At 48.0% G+C, this 20,071-nt stretch overlaps 1 protein-coding gene across 26 annotated transcripts in view; it reads left to right on the top strand.

Annotated features, from left to right (window-relative positions):
• Positions 1-20,071, top strand: part of tcf7l2 (transcription factor 7 like 2) — a 57,434-nt gene that overhangs the window by 16,051 nt on the left and 21,312 nt on the right. For 3 of the 26 annotated variants that reach the window (XM_040176606.2, XM_040176610.2, XM_040176612.2), the window contains exon 1: positions 15,611-16,061. The exons of 17 other annotated variants lie outside the window; for them this stretch is intronic. In XM_040176606.2, coding sequence (XP_040032540.1) covers positions 16,023-16,061 — 39 coding nt within the window. In that variant the 5' untranslated portion in view covers positions 15,611-16,022. Of the gene's footprint in view, positions 1-4,705; positions 4,728-15,610; positions 16,062-16,392; positions 16,423-16,938; positions 17,269-18,398; positions 18,586-20,071 lie in introns of those variants that run through there. 6 more of the 26 variants (XM_040176615.2, XM_078103477.1, XM_078103476.1 and 3 more) reach the window with 5 other exon arrangements.

A 20,071-nucleotide genomic window follows, 5' to 3' on the forward strand; every position in this document is an offset into this window, starting at 1 on the left:
AATCTTACAAATGTTAAAACGCCACTGAAATCCGTCAGGTGAGAGCAGGAGGAGCGAGTTGTGTGTGTGTGTGTGTGTGTGTGTGTGTGTGTGTGTGAGATTTAAGGAGGGTCATCGTCCTCAACGTTTTCGGGACGCATGGAGGAGACAATCCGCCGGGATACGTTCCTTTTTTTTCGCTGGAAGAAAACTGAACTAATAAATTGGACGTGACGGCGAGACCTGCAAGCAGCAGACGTCGTGTGCCAAAGATGCACAGAGAAAAAAAATGCATGCTGGGAAGAAAAGAAAAATAAACAAGCCTGTCAAGCGAAGTTGGGAGAATCCTCAGTGCGGCGTTTTCTGTCGAAAGCGCAGCTCCCGTTTCATACATTATTAACATCACCTAAACGCATCATCTGTGTATTTACTCATTCATTTGTCTTGTTAACATCCTCCCGGAGTGAGATAACAGCTGGCGGCCGGGGCTGCCTGCGCGTGCAGTTGTGCACGTGAGGGAGATTTCAACAAAAACCCCCCGGCAGCGCGATGGGAGCGAGACAGGAGCGCATTGGGGCGGACACCGGGCGTCCTCTCCGTCCTCATTAAGGGACAGTCAAGGCGATGATGTTCGAAACCGGCCGCGCGCTTTTCACCGGCCCGTCTCTCCCGTCTTTGAGCGGCGCCGCCGTCTCATCTGCGACGGCGCTCTGTTCCTCCACAACGCGCCGCCGCCTGCACGCAACTCTTGGTGCTTATTTAGTTTGTGTAGACAGAAAAACTCTCCAGTATGTGGCTTGTCCACAGAAATGTGGCAGCTTTTCTTGTGTTTTCTTTCTACGCTACTGAAAAAAGCCTGGTACTGTTTTTTTTCCGGAGGGGGGTTGTTCCGCACAACACATCACAAATGGATATTTTAATTGGAACTTTTGGCACTGTCTCCATCTTGTGTTGGAATGGCAGAGAAGTGGCTGATTGGTGTGTAGCGAGGCGCCTAAATCAACCGGCAGCATGAATGGCTGCTCGGTTCTCACTGGCTTTCACTGGAATCCACGGCAGTTTTTTCTTCTGGAATAACCAACAAGGACGGAGAATACCTCCTGCTTCCTTGAAGCGTGGCGCCCTTTTGTTTCAGTTTGCCAACTCACCCTCTTTTGTCGCTGCGTTCCAGCCGTAGATTCATTCACTTGGGTGAAGATCACGAGACGTGATATCTTAAAGTCTGCTTTTTGTCGTGACACTTGGTGTTCAGATGTGGCTGCAGAGTTTATGACTCCGTTGTGCACCATTGTGTCTGGGCGCCTTGAGCTGTTGCCGTGGCTTTTCCAAGTAGTGATGTCATACGATCTTTGTGAATGGGTGAAGACTTAAGCAAATGAATTAAACCCGAGCTGATAAAACCTGCTCACATGTTGTGTAACAGCTTTTGAATCGTGCATAAAGACACATAAGAGCTAAGTGGACCCATTCGTGTATCTTTAAGGGATTCAAAAACAATCAAGTAACCACTTTTTGAAATTCGGGGGAACCGAAGGTGAACAGATGCCCCCACCTTCGAATGACACGGCGGGGCCCGGCTCCTTCTGCTCCGGTGGAGGCTCGCTCCGGCTCCACGGCGGCGCCGGCTAACGCGAACCACATGACGCGAGTAAACACCTGTTTAAGCGGCGGGCAGTTCTTTCACCTCCGACAGTAAACTCTGGCACACTCTCGCCCAGAGGGAGAGCAGCTGTGTGCAGCCGGGTCAGCAGGGAGTCACTGTAACCTTCCTTGACATAATGTAGTCCTTGTGTTTGACGGGGAGGGGCTGTGTGTGTTTGTGTGTGTGTGTGAGGAGAGGGATAGTATGAAGATGTCATGTGTGTTTTGCAGGTGGTGTGATTTGTATACCTGGATACGAATAAGTGTGTGTGTGTGTGTGTCAGTGGCCTTTTCTCTTGGTAGTCGGCGCTGTGTAATTAGCCGGCAGTCTGCCACCGAGCCCCCCGCCAGAGCAGAGGCAGACGTGGGCCGGGGGCCTTACGCAACGCAAAGCAGCGGCCGTCTGGACCGCGGGGGCCCACGGGGGGCCCCCAGACACAACAGTGTCTTGAGTAAAAGTCAGGGGTGATTGCATTCGTAGCGGAGCTTAACATTGCTGGGCCGCGGTGATGTCAGGGTTAGCGGGTCAAAATCAAGACACGTTGAATCAGGATGACTTATCACTATTACCACTCGCTCGCTCGGGCACACACACACACACACACACACACACACACACACACACACACACCTGTAGTTATTAGGATTCGGTGGCGTTTGGTGTTAGTGGCAGTGCTGGCTGCGAAGTGCGCATGTGCAACGCGGGTTTTTCCGCTTGTCGTCCGCAATGAACGGACGGTGAAAGCACTGCTTATTCGACCATTTCTTTGCATTTGATTGTGCGTAACGGCTACATTTGTCATCGTAACGCCTAGACAATCGGGTTGACACACATATTGCATATATACTTATAGGAATACTGTAAAAAACTGTAAAAATACATATCCAAGTCCATTAAATAAAATGATTTAATAAACATTTTTACGTTTTATTTTCGCCTACCCTGACTCGAAAATGTTGAAAATGTTGCCATTACGAATGTCCATGGCTCAAGGAGAAGTCCCCAATATGTAATTACGTGAAACAAAAAAAGTAACCACAAATGACTTTTACAAATTACAATTAATTGTTAATGCGAGTGGAAAATGGAATTAAAGAAACTACCTGGCCACAGGTCAGTGACGTGCTGCAAAACCGCCACAGAGTCCTGAAACAGATCATGGCCGGCCAATCAGAAGCCAGAGGAATTCACTGGCACAGAGAACTCTCAACTGGTTTGTTACTTCTCTTTGGCTCACCAGTAACTGCTCTATTACTGGGGTGCACCCCCCACCCCCCCACCAGTAAGGGCCAGTTCCGAGGTGCACAGACATGCACATGGCGCAGGCGCTGCAACGGTCCCCGCCCTCTCTCTCTCTCTCTCTCTCTCTCTCTCTCTCCCGCCATTTTAATTGTTGTATCTCCTCAGCCTTGATGTGAGCAAAAAGGGAGGCCTCGGCAGAACCAAGAGCCTCGGCACATCAAAGCCCGCCCCCCCCCCACACCCCCATCGTCTTACAAGTCGCCCGTCTCTTTGGAGGAGAAGCCGGAGAAGCGGGATCGGAGGGAAGAGGCGGTGTGGATTCCCGCCTGGCATGAGTTTGATGGGATAATTGTAGCCCCCAGTGGACACAGGCCCACATCACAGAGGGCCGAACGGAGCGAGAGAGCCGGGGGCCGTGGATGGAGGAGCCGCCGCAGCGGGTGTGGAAAACACTCCTGCTAGCTTGCTCCTCCATCGCCGCGGCGCCGCACACGGCTCTCCCGATGCTTTTGATTTCAGCATATATCCATTTCAGGAATACTCCCCAAAATATCCCTTTTCCTCATTTGTTGCGCTGCACATTTCGCTTTTTTTTTGCCTCCCCTGTAAACCCCCGGCCCCGCCCTTGAGAAGCCTTGTCCTGCCAATCGTTTGGCTATTTTCTCAGGCCTGATCCGCCACCTCCTGCGATCTCCGTCCAAACGGACGCGTCCTCCATCATTGATGCAAGCGGTGGCCAGAGTGCGTTTGATGAGCGCTGTGACCAGCAAGGCGACCGAGCGCCGGCCATCAAAGCGTCTCCTTGCAGCTTTGAGCTGTTCTCTTTTTGTTTCCTTGCTCCCATCTGCATCAAAAAAAAAAAGGAATCAATAGCTGAAACTTTTGAGTACCAGTTTTTCCTTCCATTACAACCCCCCGACGCCAGTTTGGCAGTTGCACATTATGCCACAAGAGTGAAAACCCAGTTAAAAGGAGGAAGGCACAAGGAGATGACACCAGCGAGGAAGCGCCCGGCGTTGGGCAGGGCCCCCCGGCGGGGAGAAAATCAATGGGAAGGAACGCTTCCATACACGGAAACGGCACAATGGGAGGGAAAGGAGGGAGTCTGGATTTTTCTTTCTTTTTTTTGTTTTTTTACTGAAAAATGATGCATTTGTTTTACCCAGGGAGGGAAAAGACAAAGACAAGGAGAGAGGAAAAAAATAAATAAAACCCACTCTTCTGAAAATCTATTGAGGAAAAAAAAAAAAAGTTCTTTGGTGAGGTTGAGTTGTGTGGTTAAGGTTTGTTTTATCCAACTGTGCCGGAGCGTGTGTAGCTGTCTTTCAGGTCTCTTTTTAGTCGAGGCGCAGGAAGACTACTCTTGGCATGTTCAAGGGCACTCAGTGGACACGGATGCCCTGCAGGAGGCGGAATTATGAATACAACATGAGTAAACAGACACCTACATATACTATTAAAATGGTAAGCACGCTACTTTGCAAGAGAGCCTTTAAATAGTCGTTTGAGTCGGTCCGTAGCAGTCGGCGCTCTGAGGGTCATTGATAAAGACTTTAAATTTCTGCTAGAATTTGCCCGATAGTGTAATGATTTGCACATTGGCAGTAATGTATTCCTGCGTGCATTCCTCCAATACAACCCATTTTAGTATTCAGTTCAGTGATAAAGGATTTCTTCTTCTTTTTTTTTTTCTTCCTTTTTTACACAGCAGCTGTGAACAAAGAATACAATAGCGCGCAAACTCGAAACACAATTCCAAGCCGGAGCCTTGAATGGCATTCAGACTTCACGGTGACTGAGTGAGCCCATTCAGGGGGAGTGCGCGGCGGTTGGAGAGATAGTATCGAGTTGCCTGCAGATGGAGGTCAGTGTGACTGGCACAGTTGGCACCTTGGCACGGCGGCGGCGGCGGCGGCGGCGCGGCAGCACTCTGCTCCGCAGAGGATGCGTCGACTGAAAGGGGACGAGTGGGGAGGGGAAGGGGACTGCGGAGCGAAGCGTTTTTCTCACTTCTGCCTTCTTTTATTGTCTGCGCTTCCTGTTTTGAAAGCCATTAAGGAGCAAATTTCCTCACAGCGAGAGGGGAGATGAAAAGGCCCGGTCTTTTGAAACATGTCCAAGCCCAAATGTGAAAAAGAGAGAGGAATGATAGCTATCTGTAAACATCTCTGCCGAGGGGTCGACGGAAAAGGAATTGTGAGGGAATGTTATATTCATTTGACTTCTTTTTTGTTTTGTGGTGGAGGGGTGGGGGGTTGCTGATGAAAGGGATGCTGCAGTTTTTTGTTCCAAGCCAGCTGTATTGCTCTATTCAAAACCACACTAATATAGCAGGGCAGGCTCACACGACTACACAGCCACCCCCCCCCCACCCCCCCACCCTCCCCCCCCTTCCCCCTTTCCGAAAATGCTTTGTGACATCTGCATGCACACATGTCTGCATTCACTGCAGCCAGGGAGTATTTATAGATGAGTTGGTTGTGTCATCCATTGATCCCTTCAAGGTTTGTCTGATCACAAAACTGTACTTTAAAGGGGCTTTTATGTGGCATCATAAAGGTAATCTCGATGCATTTGAACCGAGAGCACCGGAGGTTAGCTGCAGAACCTGCCACGGCTACGGAGACTTGATCAGGCCCCTTGGCAAACATTTCCCCCGGTAAACACCGGTTAGTCGTCTCGTCTGTCGCTCCTGCTCAGTGTCTCCCTGCTTGCCGTTCGTGTGCATTTACAGCAGTCTCCCCTCTCAGCGGCGCTCGCTTAGCGAGTGGCTGTGGGTCGGCGCTGCAGACTCTCCTCTTCCTCCCCCCTCCTCCCGCCTCTACTCCCTCACTGCCCCCGAGCCTGGCCAGTCTGCGCCTCTTAATAAAACTGACAGCCTCTAATTGGGCTTAATTGCACCCTTCGGGCGTCGTCAAAAGGAGTGTTGCTAAACAAACTGCCGCGTCTGCGAGCAGGCCAGCCAGTCTACTGCAGCGCGTTGGCCGCTGAGCTCACGGCTGTGTGTGTGTGTGTGTGTGTGTGTTAGGCCGCTAAAGCCTGTTGAACAAATGCAAAAGTATGCGTGAGCGTATGTTAGCACATTAGGAATGTGCACGAGTAAGCGTATGAAAAGACGAAGGCAGCACCACCTCCTGGCTGGAGGGACACGTGCGACCACCATCGCCGGGGCCTCCATCCGAACGCGGTCTGATTCGCAGAGGCGGAGGGAGGGGAGGGGCGTTCGCCACATGGGCCCTCCGCCGGGTCACTGAACACAATCGATGGAGAGCCGCAGTCGCGATTGAGTCATTGAAATGGCAAAGCCTAACCTGTGTGTGTGTGTGTGTGCGTGTGTGTGTGATGACCCCTAAAGCTGCAACCCGCGAGGGGAAAAGATAATCACATTGAGCTCAGCGCTGTGCTAAAGTTTCTTCAGGCCATTTGTTCCCTCTTTCCAGCCTCTGAGCTATTTACTCGTTGCAGCCTTTCGCAGCCTGCTCGTTTTGGGACTTCCATTTCGGTTTTGAAGCTCGGACCGGAAGGGAAAAAACGCCCGCTCGAAACGCCGACCGTGCGGCGAAGACGCGGGGAACGGGGCCTCGACTGTGTTTTTGTCCAAAGCTTAAAAGTCACGTAATGATGGAGTGGCCGAGCTGGAGGCCCCGTAAATACAGGAAGGGCCTCATTTCAGCGGCCTGCTGCTGCTTCAGTGTCTGACGAGCAGACTCGGTCACCCCTTCTTCTAGGAAAAGAGGCCGAGCACATAATTAAGATATACAGCTCTGGGTGGACTGAATATATAGGCCGAAAATACAGAGGGGAAGACCAGCCGGCCTCAATCGCAGCCTGTGGTTTGTGTTTGTGTGTCCGCTTGGTGCGCCTGTGTGTTTGTGTCTGAGCAGCGCGCTATAAAAGGCCGGCGAGCCGAGCGCACGCCTCCCCGTGCGTCGGGGTCACAGCGAGCCAAACTGTGTGTGTGTGTGTGTGTGTGTGTGTGTGTGTTCCACCCTGTAGTAATATATATAAACCTGCTGTCTGGGGCAATAGGATGTATCTGAGAGGACGCATCCTCCCGCTCATTGGCTTCACACGCACACACACACACACACACACACACACACACACACACACACACACACACACACACACACACACACACACACACAGACACACACACACACTGCTGTGCATGCCTCAGTTGTTTCAGTGCTTTGTCAGCCTCTAATGATAACTATCCATCAACGGTTAGGGGCGTTGCGCTCGGAAATGAAGATGGATGGAATTAGCGCCGAGTGCGCTGGCCGCTGTATTGTGGCGGCAACCCGTAATTACACTATCGGGACCATTGAACCCCCCCGCGCCCTCCCCCCTCCCTCAACCAGACACTGAACTTAACACATTTGTACCAGCGTTGATTACAAGGTCTTTCAGTCCGGGCCGATTCACATGATGTAGTTCCTAATGGCAAGTGAGAGGCCCGGCTGATTTGCAGCAAGCGATCGACCTGACTGCTGAAATTTTTTTTTCTTTTCTTGTTAGGAAGAATTAAATTAAAAGCACGTTCTAATTCCATGTACGGTGGTGTATATTCAGTTAGAAGCAACATAACATTGGTTACGTTACACCTATGGAAACACAAACAGACAGACAGTGCTGACAGGTTAGGATGCTGATGGGGAGTCAAACCAACCAGCACAAGCAACGCAGGCAGACCGCCCTTCCACCAACAACAACCCCCCCCCCCCCCCTTCTGTGGGTAATGAAAATTGGGCTGAAGTGTTTGTTAATCAATACGTCCTAGAGAAACTCCAGGAAATGGGCTTGATTTCATATCGGGGCACATGACTCGAAGCGTCTCGGCGAACCAATTAACCTCACCTCGGCTCATTAAAAAGCCTCCTTTCATGGCCCGGAGCGCCGTCGGATCCGCCAACACGGGACATGAAAGCACAAATTTGTCCACCCAAAACTCTTAAAAGTAATTGGAAAGGTAGATGCGGAGGGCCGGTAATGGAGCGACGCAGCCCAACTGCAGCGAAGGGCACGTAGAGGTGATTATCGACCAACGGGGACGGACGATCTCGGATCTCTCTGAATGTGTTAGCGGCGCAAAAAAAAAAAAAAAAAAAGGGCAAAAGTGTGCGGTAGTTCTTAAAGTTGCCTCGCGGGATTGAGACAATTCCACTCAAGGTCACCACATGGTTGGGGGGGGGCAACGGCAGCTGGCAAGAACGAAAGGTCTCCCTCGCGCGATACGATGGAGGTCAGTTCACTTAGTGTCTAAACGGAGGCCGCGGGAGTCGTTCTGCAGGAGGACGTCAGCTAGCGGCAACTACCGATGTGACGGCCCGGCCTGGACTTTGGACAAAGAGGAAGAGCGAAACGCGTTGCGTGTGAAACCACCGACGTGTGCGTCTTTGTGTCCCCGTGGTTGGTGTTTTCCTGCTCGTGAGCTCGGCCCAAAATGCCCCATTGTTGCGTGGAATGTTGTCTTTCAAGCTCATTGAAAGTCCATTTGCGTCGCCAGCAAAGAACATCAGTATTAGTCATAAAATAAGGGTTACGCCGCGGTAATTGCACGTAAAACCTTATTTTTTCAGGCCTTTATTGAAACCATCTAATGGGTTAATGGCGTTGAGAGGGAACCGTTCAAGCTTCCTCCGCCACCGGCATTGCGCGTCCGCGTGTGCACGCGTGACGCCTCGCACTGCGCACACTCAGCGAGCCGCATGCAAACAAACCAATCTCTGTCATCCGCGTCGAAATAATTACACTGAGATAAACACACCATTTGACCGTTTTCACAGGGATCTAATCTGAAGGCGGGCTGTGAAAGCGCACGGGGGAGATGATCAAATCCCCGCTTAAAGGAACCGATCACTACTGTGTGTCACACGTTCATCTCATCTCTCTGCATTTGACAAATAAATACAGAATTTAGGCGTTGTATTATTTCAGATTTGGATTTTTTTTTCTGTCTGAATCAGAAAAAAAGCCTTTTGTCTCGAGGTCAGGATGCCGATGAACCGGGAGTGTATCGGTTACAGCCCCCTTCGCTGCACGCGACTTCTATCTCACTTTAGCCAGGAGGCAAAGGGTCATCCGAAATCTGATTAGCCTCCATTATAAAGAGTGATATTTTCATCCCGCCGATTCTCGGCACCGAGTAAGAGCATTCGGCCGGTTTGATGCCGGGAAAAGGCTGCTCCTTTGACAGCTCGTAGATATTCCCAACGTCACTTGTTTGGACATTTCTGTCTTTTGTGACATGGAAGAAAAGACGGGCAAGAAAATAAAAAGCAACTAAATAATGTCAAAAGATCAGAAATCAATGGGCCGGAGGAACTTGATCCGCGCGCGGCTCGGCGTGCGAGAGACCCCCTTTCCACCAAATCCCCCACCCCCCCGCCCGCCCCCCAGCGAGTGTATTTCCACCGCCACTAAAGTTGCTTTTGTTCGCCCACATCGGAGATGTAACTCAAGCACGATGAAGCCGTCTGACAATGTTTGTACATCGGGCAAAAATAGCCTTTTACTTAAAGGTTACGGGCCGAGCTTCATTGAGTTACATGTTCGTCAGTGATGGGGGGGGGGGGGGGGGGGGTTGAAGAGCTAAGTGTAGGTTTGTGTTTCACATTTTGAGTTGTCCGTGATTTGGAGTAGCAGGAAATGATCAATGAGGCTCTGGGTGAAATGGAACGAGGCACATTTAATTGATTGAAAATTAAAGAAAAATAAGAAATTATGAAAAAAATATTTTGAATGTGGAAGAATTTAGAAATAAGTCTGGAAAACACGGTATAACAAGGTATTATAAATGTACAATAACACATTATATCTTTATTTTTATTGATATAATGAGTGGGCCCAGGAGTTGTTATTTATAACTGATATATATACATACATTTGAAATTAGTCTTTAAATGGTTTAATTTCCTAAATATGATTTACAAATATACATTTCATTTTCAAGGTGAAAATCATTGAATTAGCACAAGAGCCTTCTGACGATATTTCTATATTTAACAAAAATCCAGGACATCTAAGAATCAACGATAAATACCCATGTGGAGATTGATAAATAGCAACAATACAAGATAAACAGTCCTCCTGTTCATGTTTTTATGATCTGATAATAGCTCCCCTTGTTGGCTAAGAATAGAAACTGCATTCATCTTGATATTTTATTTTATGCTAAAACCGCGGGTCAGTGGCCCGGCTACTTTATCGCCTCCATTGTGTAAAAAATGTTTCTTGCGGGTTACTATAAAGGTTACGGTGTAGGGTTTCAACTTCTGTGGGAGTTGTGATCTGTTCTAATGAGAAAGAGAAAATGCAGCACCGCGATGCTTTGTGTCGCCCACTGCGGCTGAGAGATAGACGCCGGATTTAAAAAAAAGAAAAGAAAGAGAAAGGCTGGAGAAAACAATTTCTGGACATTTCTTGGAGATAAATTAAATTTCTTTGCTATTTGGAGGTCCTCTTTGAAAAGCGCAATTGTAATGAACACATTCAAAACCGGAGAATAGATTTACCCTCAGCTTCAAATAATTCGCCGTTATCGGACTCCGTCATTCGCTCCTTCCCATTTTCCAGCCGCTAATTGATGTTTTTGATGTCGCCGAGAAAATTGAAGAAAATGTCATGTGTGAACCGGCGCGGAAGTTAATAAGATCGACTCCGTCGACTGAATTCACAATGAGCGAAGGGGACGCGTGTAATGTGGGGGTGGGGGGGGCGCTGCGAATTCGCCCGTCCATCTGCCGAGGGATGAAATCGACACCGGGTGCGCAAATTCTAGGCCCCGCAGAGGTCGCCGACGTGGAGAGACGGAGCACATCGGGACGCCCCCCAAAAAACCCTCCAGCCCAACCCCCCCCCAAAAAAAAAGAAAACAACAAAACCTTTTTTGGATTCTGTTTTCCCACTGATTGGAGTGCATAAGCAGCTGTTTCCCCCCCCCCCCCCCCTCACACCCCGAAGCCCGGCTTTTTTAAAAAATTTTTTTAGGTGGAGTCGTCTCCCGAGGGGGTGGGGTGGGTGGGGAGGGTCTGCCTCCTCTTCCTCACCCGCCGAACAATACTCATTCCTGATGCTGTTTTGAGTTCCGCAGAGCCGGGCAGCTTAACAAAGGTTAGATTAAGATGTGGCCAAAAGAAGCAGCCGATATCAGTTAGGGTCATTGCATATGCTTGGCCGATGTGTAACGGAGCCTGAACTTAAATCCCCCCCTAAATAAAAGGGACACAAGCACCACCGGGGTCGCTCCATCTTGAGCCAGTTACCGGGAGCTCGGCTGAAAGCCGAAACGTCGCCGCCTCACTTCTCAAGCGGGCGCGCTGCGCCTCTTAAAGTTCATTTTATCGAGGGGCGTAATTATAAGGCAAAATTCTCCAGTTTTCGTTTTTCTTAAAGCATTTGTTTGGCTGACTCACGTGAACGTAAATTGCGATTGGCTCCGCGTTTTTTTTTTTTTTAATTGGCGAGCGGATTAGTGGAGTTTGGTTCAGCGCTTCTGATTATTTTTGCCTGGCCTAAAGGGGGCCGAGCTAAACCCCTAATACGGCCGGTACCCCTAAGCGCTCTTCTTTTTGAAGACACCAAACATTAAAAAAAAAAGCAAAAGTCGCCTCTGCTAGCGTCGGGCCCTCCGAGGATCGTGGATAAGGGACATTATTCTCAGAATAGGCAATTAATTTTCCGCCGGCAACGATCGGTTGGAGCTTCTTCCCCCACCGAATGCCCTCCTCTCCGCCCTCCACTCGCCATTTGAAATGCTAACACAATGAAATATTTTTCTATTGGTCGGCGTCCCTCGGCTAAGCCGCCGCCGGCGGGCAAAGAATCCCATCGACTGATGAGACCACAGGCACGACCGATAAAAAGGTTACGCGTACGTGACACGCACTCCAAGCAGCGCGCTGCACCTTCAACACTCAAGTTCCGTAACTTTTATTTGACTTTTTATTGTTTGCGAGGGAGGGGCTTGTTTAGCCGCCGAGGCTGAAAAGGAAACGTTTTTTTGTTAGCGTATTACCGAAAAAACTTGAGGACAACGTAACCATTTTTTCTTCTTTTTTTCATGAAGCAATCTCCTTGCATTTGATTTATTTTTCCGAGCGACGGCGTTTCTATTGTCTGCTGATTGTTTGACGATTTTTGCTTTTTTTTTCATTAACAGGAAACGGGCTGGTTTAATGCATTTAATGTACCGTTGCTATGCAACTGAGAAATTCATTTGAATGGTGGGAAATTGATTAAAAACAATAATTTATACTTGCATTGAATTCTTAGTTTGATCGTTTTTGAGGCGACCAGAAACCGTTTGCTCTCGTTTGCAAACCCCCCCCCCTCCTCTTTCGACACAACACGGTATACATTTTGTATCCATTGTGTTGGATTTCACAATAGCTCGGCTTGGCTGTGTGCGAGTAAAGAACAATCCGGGGTTTGGCACACATTTCCTCCACCTTCAGGGAGAGGCGCGGACGACCGCCAGGGAGTGGGAGGAGGATTCCAGGCTGTTTTTAAATTGTTAGTAAAAGATATATGGGCACAGAACAGGTATGGCTGCTGCAGTACCCCCCCCCCCCCCCCCCCCCCCAAAACCCCATCTTTCATGCACGTATACAGCACACACACACACACACACGCACGTACGCACACAGGGTGCTGTGCGAGGACTGAGGCAGGTGGCTCCCCATGGCTGCAGCTTCATGACAACATGCCATTAGAAATAGCGGGCCTGTTGATCAATCCTGCCGACATGACAGCTTCGCCGCGAGGCCCGGCTCTTTGAGTGCCGACGCCGCGGCAGCTCCCTCTCCCGTTTCTCCCCACTAATTGGTGAAGGTTTCTCTTATATATGCTCGTGGCACAGGGCTTTTTTTTTTCTCTCCTCCACCTCCTCCTTTTCTTCTTTTTCTCCCTCTTTTTTAGCTTCTTTTTTCCCCCCTCTACACCCCCACTGCTGCCACCCATTTTTTTATATCTTATCTCCCCATATATATATATATATATACGAAGTATCTATTTTTTTATTTTCATTTTAACATTGTCACATTGCAAGCGGTAACTTTGGAGGAGATATTGCAGGTGGGTTGAGCAGAGGGATGTGTGCGCCGCGGGCGCTGTTCGTTCTGTGTTTTTTCGCGGGACTGTTGGAGCTGGGATTTGACATTGACTCTAGGCAATGTGCATCAGCACCAGATACACAATGGGGATCATCCACAAAACAAAAAAAAAAGCATCCTTTTTAGGTGAAATGAAGGAGAAAATAGACCTTTGATACCATTTTATTCCTAATTGCCTGGTTTATTTGTAAAAATTCAGGCTGTGACGCTGTAAATACTGTAATTAAGTGACACTGTGTCATTTACGTTGATACGCGTTTATTTATTTGATTTTTTTATTTTTTTTGGTGCTTTTCACAAGCAGCTGTGCGGCGGAATCACGTATTTGTGTCTTATTTGATTTATCGTGTAATCCCTTTCCCTTCTCATCAAACAGAATTAGGTTGCAAATGTCAAAACAATTGTGAGGAAATGGCTGTTTGTTGCCAGGCTGACGCGTCGCGGCGCGGCGTTCTAATTCCACCGCCGCCGTCTCCCCGGCGCATCACTCTTAGACGCCACCCACTCTGAATCTCTCCTAACTAAATAAATGAGGGAGGAGGGGGGGGGGGGGTGAGATAAGCACACATTAAATGTTTAACTGTCTCGCATTTGTCATCTGTTTTGCCCCTCTTAATTAAACAGACGACGCAGCTCAGTGCCGGCACTCCAAGCGCACACACACACACACACACACACACGCACGCACACACACGCACACTTGCACGCACACACGCGGGCGCCTGAGAGCACTGGAGCCCGAGCGCAAACACTGCCCAGCCGATACATTCATTTATCCGATAATAATTATTCTACGTCGGCAGGGAAAGGGCAAACCTGAGATTCAGTTTCTCCGTCTTTGCCGGCTGCTGGAGGAGGACGGAAATATGTATTTCTTTTGTTTGTTTTCCTTGTTTGTTTTTTTGTTGTTTTTTTCTTTTCTAAATTTGTCCCGCGGGGGTTCCAGCTGGTAGAGAATAAAGATTTTCTGTGGGCCGGTTGCGATGCCTCGCTGTATATTCCGGCGATGCGCTGCGCGTTGGAAACACTAACTACTACCTCCACCCAGTGGCACAAAATGAAAAAAAAAAAACAGAACAGGTGTGATTGGCAGCACACAGCATTTAATGCAGTGGGAAGACTCGCCTCAAGCAACGTGGGGATGTATTCAGCACACAATGGCGCCGCTATCTCGCCACTCTGCATTGTCTCTCTCATCCACGACCTTATTACAAGCCGCATTTGGCACGAAAAAAGAATCCCCTTCTTATCGACGCTGAATTCTAATGCGGATGCGCTTACGCGGCCGTGGCGTGGCGTTGTTTTGACATGGTGTGCGAGCGTGTGTGTGTGTGGTTTATTATTTCCTGGCGATCCGTCTGCATCACTGTACTCTCAACCTGCTGACTGTTCTGAGAAATGTGGCATCATCGGGAAAGACGTAAAAAAAAAAAAAAATGCAAAAAGAGGGGAGCCGGAGCTCGGGGCCCGGGGTGAGAGCGGGTAGAGGGGAGAGCAGAATTGGGGGTGGGGGGGGGGGGGGGGGGTTCTCTGAAGCCCCCTCTCCAGATCCGAGGAGCGGAGAGCGAGGGGATCAAAGTGGCTTGTTTTATGTGGCTGGTGTGAGACTTTGAAGTCCCGGAGTCACCTACAGCACTCACTTCATCAAGTTCACTAGTGTCTTAATAGCAGATCAATAACTTTCAAAGTCAGGGAGTTAATTTGATACCAGCGCTGATGTGATCACGCTGGGCCACGGAGCCGCCTGCCCTGCTGCCTCTAGTCTCTCTCTCTCTCTCTCCCTCCCTTCCCTCGTCTCCTCCTCACCTAGATTGGACCTGTTTTAGACTCTCGACTTGAATTAGGCCGCGTTCGGCTCCTCTTTTCACACACATCCTTCTGAGAACGCTTAGTGCTCGTGTCACAGCAATTCAAATGTCATTGGTGTCATTAGGATTTAATATAAAGCGTTTCTACGCTGACGAGTTAAAATTGAATATTGGATTTTTCGATATATGTTTTAAACGTTTTGGTTAATAAATATGTTCTTTATTAATGTTAATTAATAATGGCCGAGCTGTAAAGATATTATTATAATATTATATATTTCGGGCAATAAATTCATCAATTTGTCAGTCTCAAAATAATAATAATTATTATACAGACTGAAATGAATTTTTGTGAATTTTGAATTTGTTTTATTTAATCTGGATTCTGCTCCCAAATTTTATTACATGTATCATGCTTTGCAGTTCAATTGGATCGAGTCTTCATTGTGACGTCTTGCAAACATACGTTCTATTTTAAATTTCAAAGTATGTGCACGCAATATTTTACAGATTTAGGGAACATTGTGACAATAATTAAATGGAGAAAAAAATAATTAAAAAGTCTTATCTAAAGACTTAAATGTGAACGCGTCGCTGGAAAAAACGATGGCGAGGCCGACGGCTTTCGGACATCGGAAGAAAAAAAAAAACCCGCGGCGCTTTCTTACGCGCGCTATTCATTTCAGAGAAAGAGGGGCAGCACCATCTGCATTCGGTTCTGTGACACCGGTCTAAGAGGCTGGATCAGCACCTGCAGAACAAAAGCCCAATTTAGTATGTTCATCTGAGGGTTGCTAATGGTATTAGGGAGCCGGCATGGTGGTCGGCGGGGGCCCGACGCTCCAAGGTGAGCCCCGCGGCTTGACCCCCACACTCACACCGATCCACCGGGCTGCTGGCATTAGTGCCCCCACATCTGCCATTTCTCTTTCTTTTTTTCGTGACCCCCCCCCCCTCTCTCAGTGCTTTTCCTCCTTATTCCATAGTAGTATTACTCAGAAGGGCGCAAGCGTAAAAATAAGTTTTTAATACGACCCGAATAAGAGTTCTTCCGTGCGGCCGCTCCTCTAGGACGGAGGTCATTGAGCGCAGGAACCGAATCGGATAATTGTGGAAAGGGAAGGATGCTGATCTGGAAGCTCGACTATGTAGAAAACACAAAGTGAGAGAAGAGAGGGGGGAGAAAAAAACCGCAAAACATTGAGCGACGCTTCGGGTTAGAGAGGAGCGAGGAAGATGACGCGCCGTCGGCTTAATTCTCCCAGACAGTTACCGGTAGGAATTTCTTTTGCTTCCAATCTTCCGGATAACAGAGCAAGAGCTTTATATTTATTAAAACCGTTTTTTTTTTCCCGCAAACACTTTTCCGTGAAGTGAATTGGAACGACATCGTTGTGTAGGAAAGGTGCTTCCGAAACCGAGCATTGTGACATGTTTGATGACGGCTCGGAGGACTGCCGCGCTTGACAGCCGCGGCGTGGAGCTGTGTTTGCGAGGGGAAGCGGGCGGCGTCGCTGCAGCGGGCGGTGCTGATGGAGGCTGCCTTGTGCGGTGCTGATGGAGGCTGCCTGTGTGGTCCTCGGCGGGCCCGGCGAGTCTCATGTTAAATTTAACGCCGGCGATGTTCCGACAAAAGGTGAAGCGCAAAATCCAGATCTTCTCGTACGGAAAAAGAAATAACACGAAGGAGAATGAATCCGTTGTATTTAATCAGAAAGAAAAAAACAAGGGGGATGTTCTTTGAAATTTGAATTTTGTCTTCCGTCATCAAAATTCTTTGTAATTTTATGATTTCAATCCTTAGGAAAAAAAAAAAAAAAAGATTTACCAGTCGATATATTTTTATATTCCTCTCCTTTCTTTCCCGAGGTACCCGCTGTTCGTGCACCATGAAATCTTGCTTCATTAAAAGTGTATTAATCTTGTCCCGTCTCATGGGAGGAACCATAAGACGATGTTGTGTCTTTTTCTTTAAATTGTTGAAGGAAAAAAAAAAAAAAAAATCTTCCAGATTTGGTCCCTGTCAGTCAGAAATAATTGTGTGCTTAATCTTGTCCCTGATGGATGACTCGGAGTTCAGCAATGGGCCAGCTCCAATGACAAATACAATATTAATATTCATTAACTGCTTTGACAATGCTAATTTTGATGCAGTAGTAAAGGGCCTTCCAAAGTTAGCGGCCAAAGCATCAGAGCTGAGCAAGGTGGCAAGATAATTTGTGCTGCTTTGCTGAGCTGAAGGCTTTTAAAGTCTTAAGCAGGAGGGGGGAGAAAAAAAAGGCTAGGTACCACAAACAAAATAAAAGAGAAAAGGGAAAAAGTTCAGACGCATTGGAAACCAGGACTGTGGAAGTAATACGATCAAGCGACGGCTACGAAAATTTGACACCTCCGATGCCGCATCTTTGAACAAATCTTTTTTTTTATTTTTTATTTTTTTTTATTTTAACAAAAACTCGCAACAAAAGGGGAGCACAACATGGTAAGTCAGCGCACTCTTGATTTTTCTTTCTTTTTTTTTTTTGTTTAATCTGTTTTGATCTTTTCAATTATCGCTATTTGAAGATCAATAGTGCTTTTTTTCCTTCTCTTTCTCCGCTGCGGTTGAAAGGCTCACAGCGGTGGTTTTTGCTGGATGGTCGGATCGCGGCTTTAAGAGCGAGCTTCCTTCTCTCTGAGCCACCAGTTGGCCCGCGTTGAATTTTCTCCCACACGGGGCTCGTTGAGCATCTATCGGCGTGTGTGTGTGTGTTTGTGTTTTTGGAGCCGTCGCCGGCTTGTTTGTGCGGCTGGTTTGGCTTCCTCGGAGCCGGGGCTCCTCTTCGCCTCCGCGGCCGTCCGGGGAGAGTTCACAAGCCGCCCGCGGTTCTTCTCGCTGATCAAAATTTGAGTATTTTTGTTGTTTTTTTCCTCGCATCCTTTGCAAAAAAAAAAAAAAAAAAAGTGGCGTCGACCCGGCAGGCGGGACGCGGGACGGCGTGGCGCCAGCACACGCGCCCTCTGCCCCGGATCGGAACGCGCTCTCCAGCCGCTCTTTTTTTTTCTCCCGCCCGGCCGTTTATGTGTGTGTTTTTCTGCACTTAATTCGGTGTGACTCGCGGTGAATGGAGCGTGGGCTGGTGTTTTTTCGCGGGGGTGGGTGGGGGGGATTAATGGCACGACCACAGACACCCCGCCGCTTGAGTTTAGCCAAGTTTAGGGGCAACTCCCGTATCGGCGGCACTCCGCTACCTCCACCTTCCGCCGTGCCCGCTGAATGGAAGCCCCTCTCTCTCTCTCTCTCTCTTTCGCTGCCTCTTTTTGTTGTTCTTTCGACTTATCAAAGAAAGAAAGATGGGACACAAAAGACCTTATTAGAAGGAGCGGGATGGTGGGTGGGGGGTGAGGGGGGGGGTATGAAGATGGGGCGAAGGGGAGACCGGCTCCCCCCGGTCAGACGCGGAGAAGAGGAGAGCAGCCCGAGTGCAGCGAGGGGGGCTGGGAGCGAACCGGCTCCGGCCGCCGGTGGTCCCGCTCGCCTCCGGGACACGGATGGAGAGGAGGTGGGGGGTGGGTGTGTGGGGGAGGGGGGGGGGCGTCCGTTCCAAGTTCCCGGTCCTCCTCCGGGGCCGCTCTCTTATCGGCTTAACCCATCGGGGCGTTAGCGAGAACGCTGCCGTAGACGAGGTGCTGCCCCCCAGTGGATTAGTGGCTGACATGGTGGTGGGAGTCTGCTTGGAGTCTGTGCAGCAGCGCGAGTGCCAGCATGCTTGTTTTAACCAGGAACCGAGCAGCATCCCAAATACAGCTCTTTTAAATGGTAAGGCTTTTCAACATTTTAATTGCAGTCGTGCTTTATTTCCTCGTGCTTATTTGGCTTTAAATATTGTGCTTCGATTGTGTTTGTTAGTGGATATTTTTCTGGGCTTTGTTTGGCAATTTATAACACTTATGTTGCTAAGTGACAGATTGACAATTTGGATAATGAAAGGCAGTGTTTGATTGCTTTGTCCTGACAGCCTGACAGCGGTCTTTTATTCTAAGACATCAAACTAAATGGTATTATTTATTGTATTGTACAACACAATTATATTCAATCTAATCAACCAGTACCATTATTTATATTGAAGCAGTTTCAAAGATTATATGTTGTATTGACATCTAAATTTAAGGAATTTATTTTTGTATCTGCTGTTTCTGTGTTTTATTTGACATGAATAAATCAGGGTTTATGCTTTTTTGTAGATTACGTCTAAAATATTTTACCATCTGTAATTATTTGTAAAATCCGATTTTTTTTTAAATAACATAATTATACCGTAATTATTACAGTACCCAGTAACAAAACACAACCAGCTCTCTGAAACTAAAGGCATTTTATGTTGCATTGTTAAAATGTAACTGTGAAAATGATTCATTTGTAAAGGTCACGGGCCGTTCCGTTTCCTCGTTCCCTAAAACTTTTTTGTACCTCCTTTTTTGTTGCTGTTGCATTGCACACTTTTGGGTCTCGTGCGAACATTTACGAGAGTGTTTCTTTTTTCTTTTTTTTATCTCTCTCCCCGTGGTGCTCTCTTGTGTCGTGGCGTTGATGCCATTGTCGCCGGGTGATTGGGAGCTGTCCATCACTCGCTGGCGAACTGGCAGTTTACTTAAGAAGGTACACGTGGGACAAAAGGAGATGGCAGGAGTGTGGCAGGCGGGCTGAATGGAGGCAGGGCGGGCAATTAGCCGCCGCCTTGTCGGGGGCTCTTTTACTTGTCAAGTTGGAACCGCGACGCCATTGTCCGAGCTGTGTAAGGGACATTCCCGGGGCTTTGTTTTGGCTCTGAGGGCCTTCGGGACTGCCTGCTGCAGGCCATGAGGAAGAGCAGGGTCTCCACCCCCCCCCCCCCCCCCTTCGCTGAGCCACTGCGGGAGAAAATGAAAAAAGAAACGCCGTGTTGAGAGAAAAAGTTTTTGAGATTTTTGAGATATGAGATGCAAAAAAAAAGCTGGAAAACGTGGTTTATTTTCCTCACTTTGTAAGAGTTTTTTGTAATTTCTTAATATCTTAATTCCCTTGTTGAGTTATTTCTTTCTTTACTATTTTATTTTTCAATAACCTCCAGCAAATTATATTAAACTTATTTAAAACAGAGCTTTACAAAGCTTTGATGGAATATTTTATTTCTATAAATATTTAATTTGTCATGGTAATTGGTCAGATTTGGGTCGTTAGAGGTTATAAAAGGTAATAAACGGATGACATATGTTGTTAATTGCAACAATTAAAATCCTACAAACGTTTAGAAACTGTCAATCTG

Source organism: Gasterosteus aculeatus, chromosome 5 (genome assembly GCF_964276395.1).
Source record: "Gasterosteus aculeatus chromosome 5, fGasAcu3.hap1.1, whole genome shotgun sequence".
NCBI lineage: Eukaryota > Metazoa > Chordata > Actinopteri > Perciformes > Gasterosteidae > Gasterosteus > Gasterosteus aculeatus.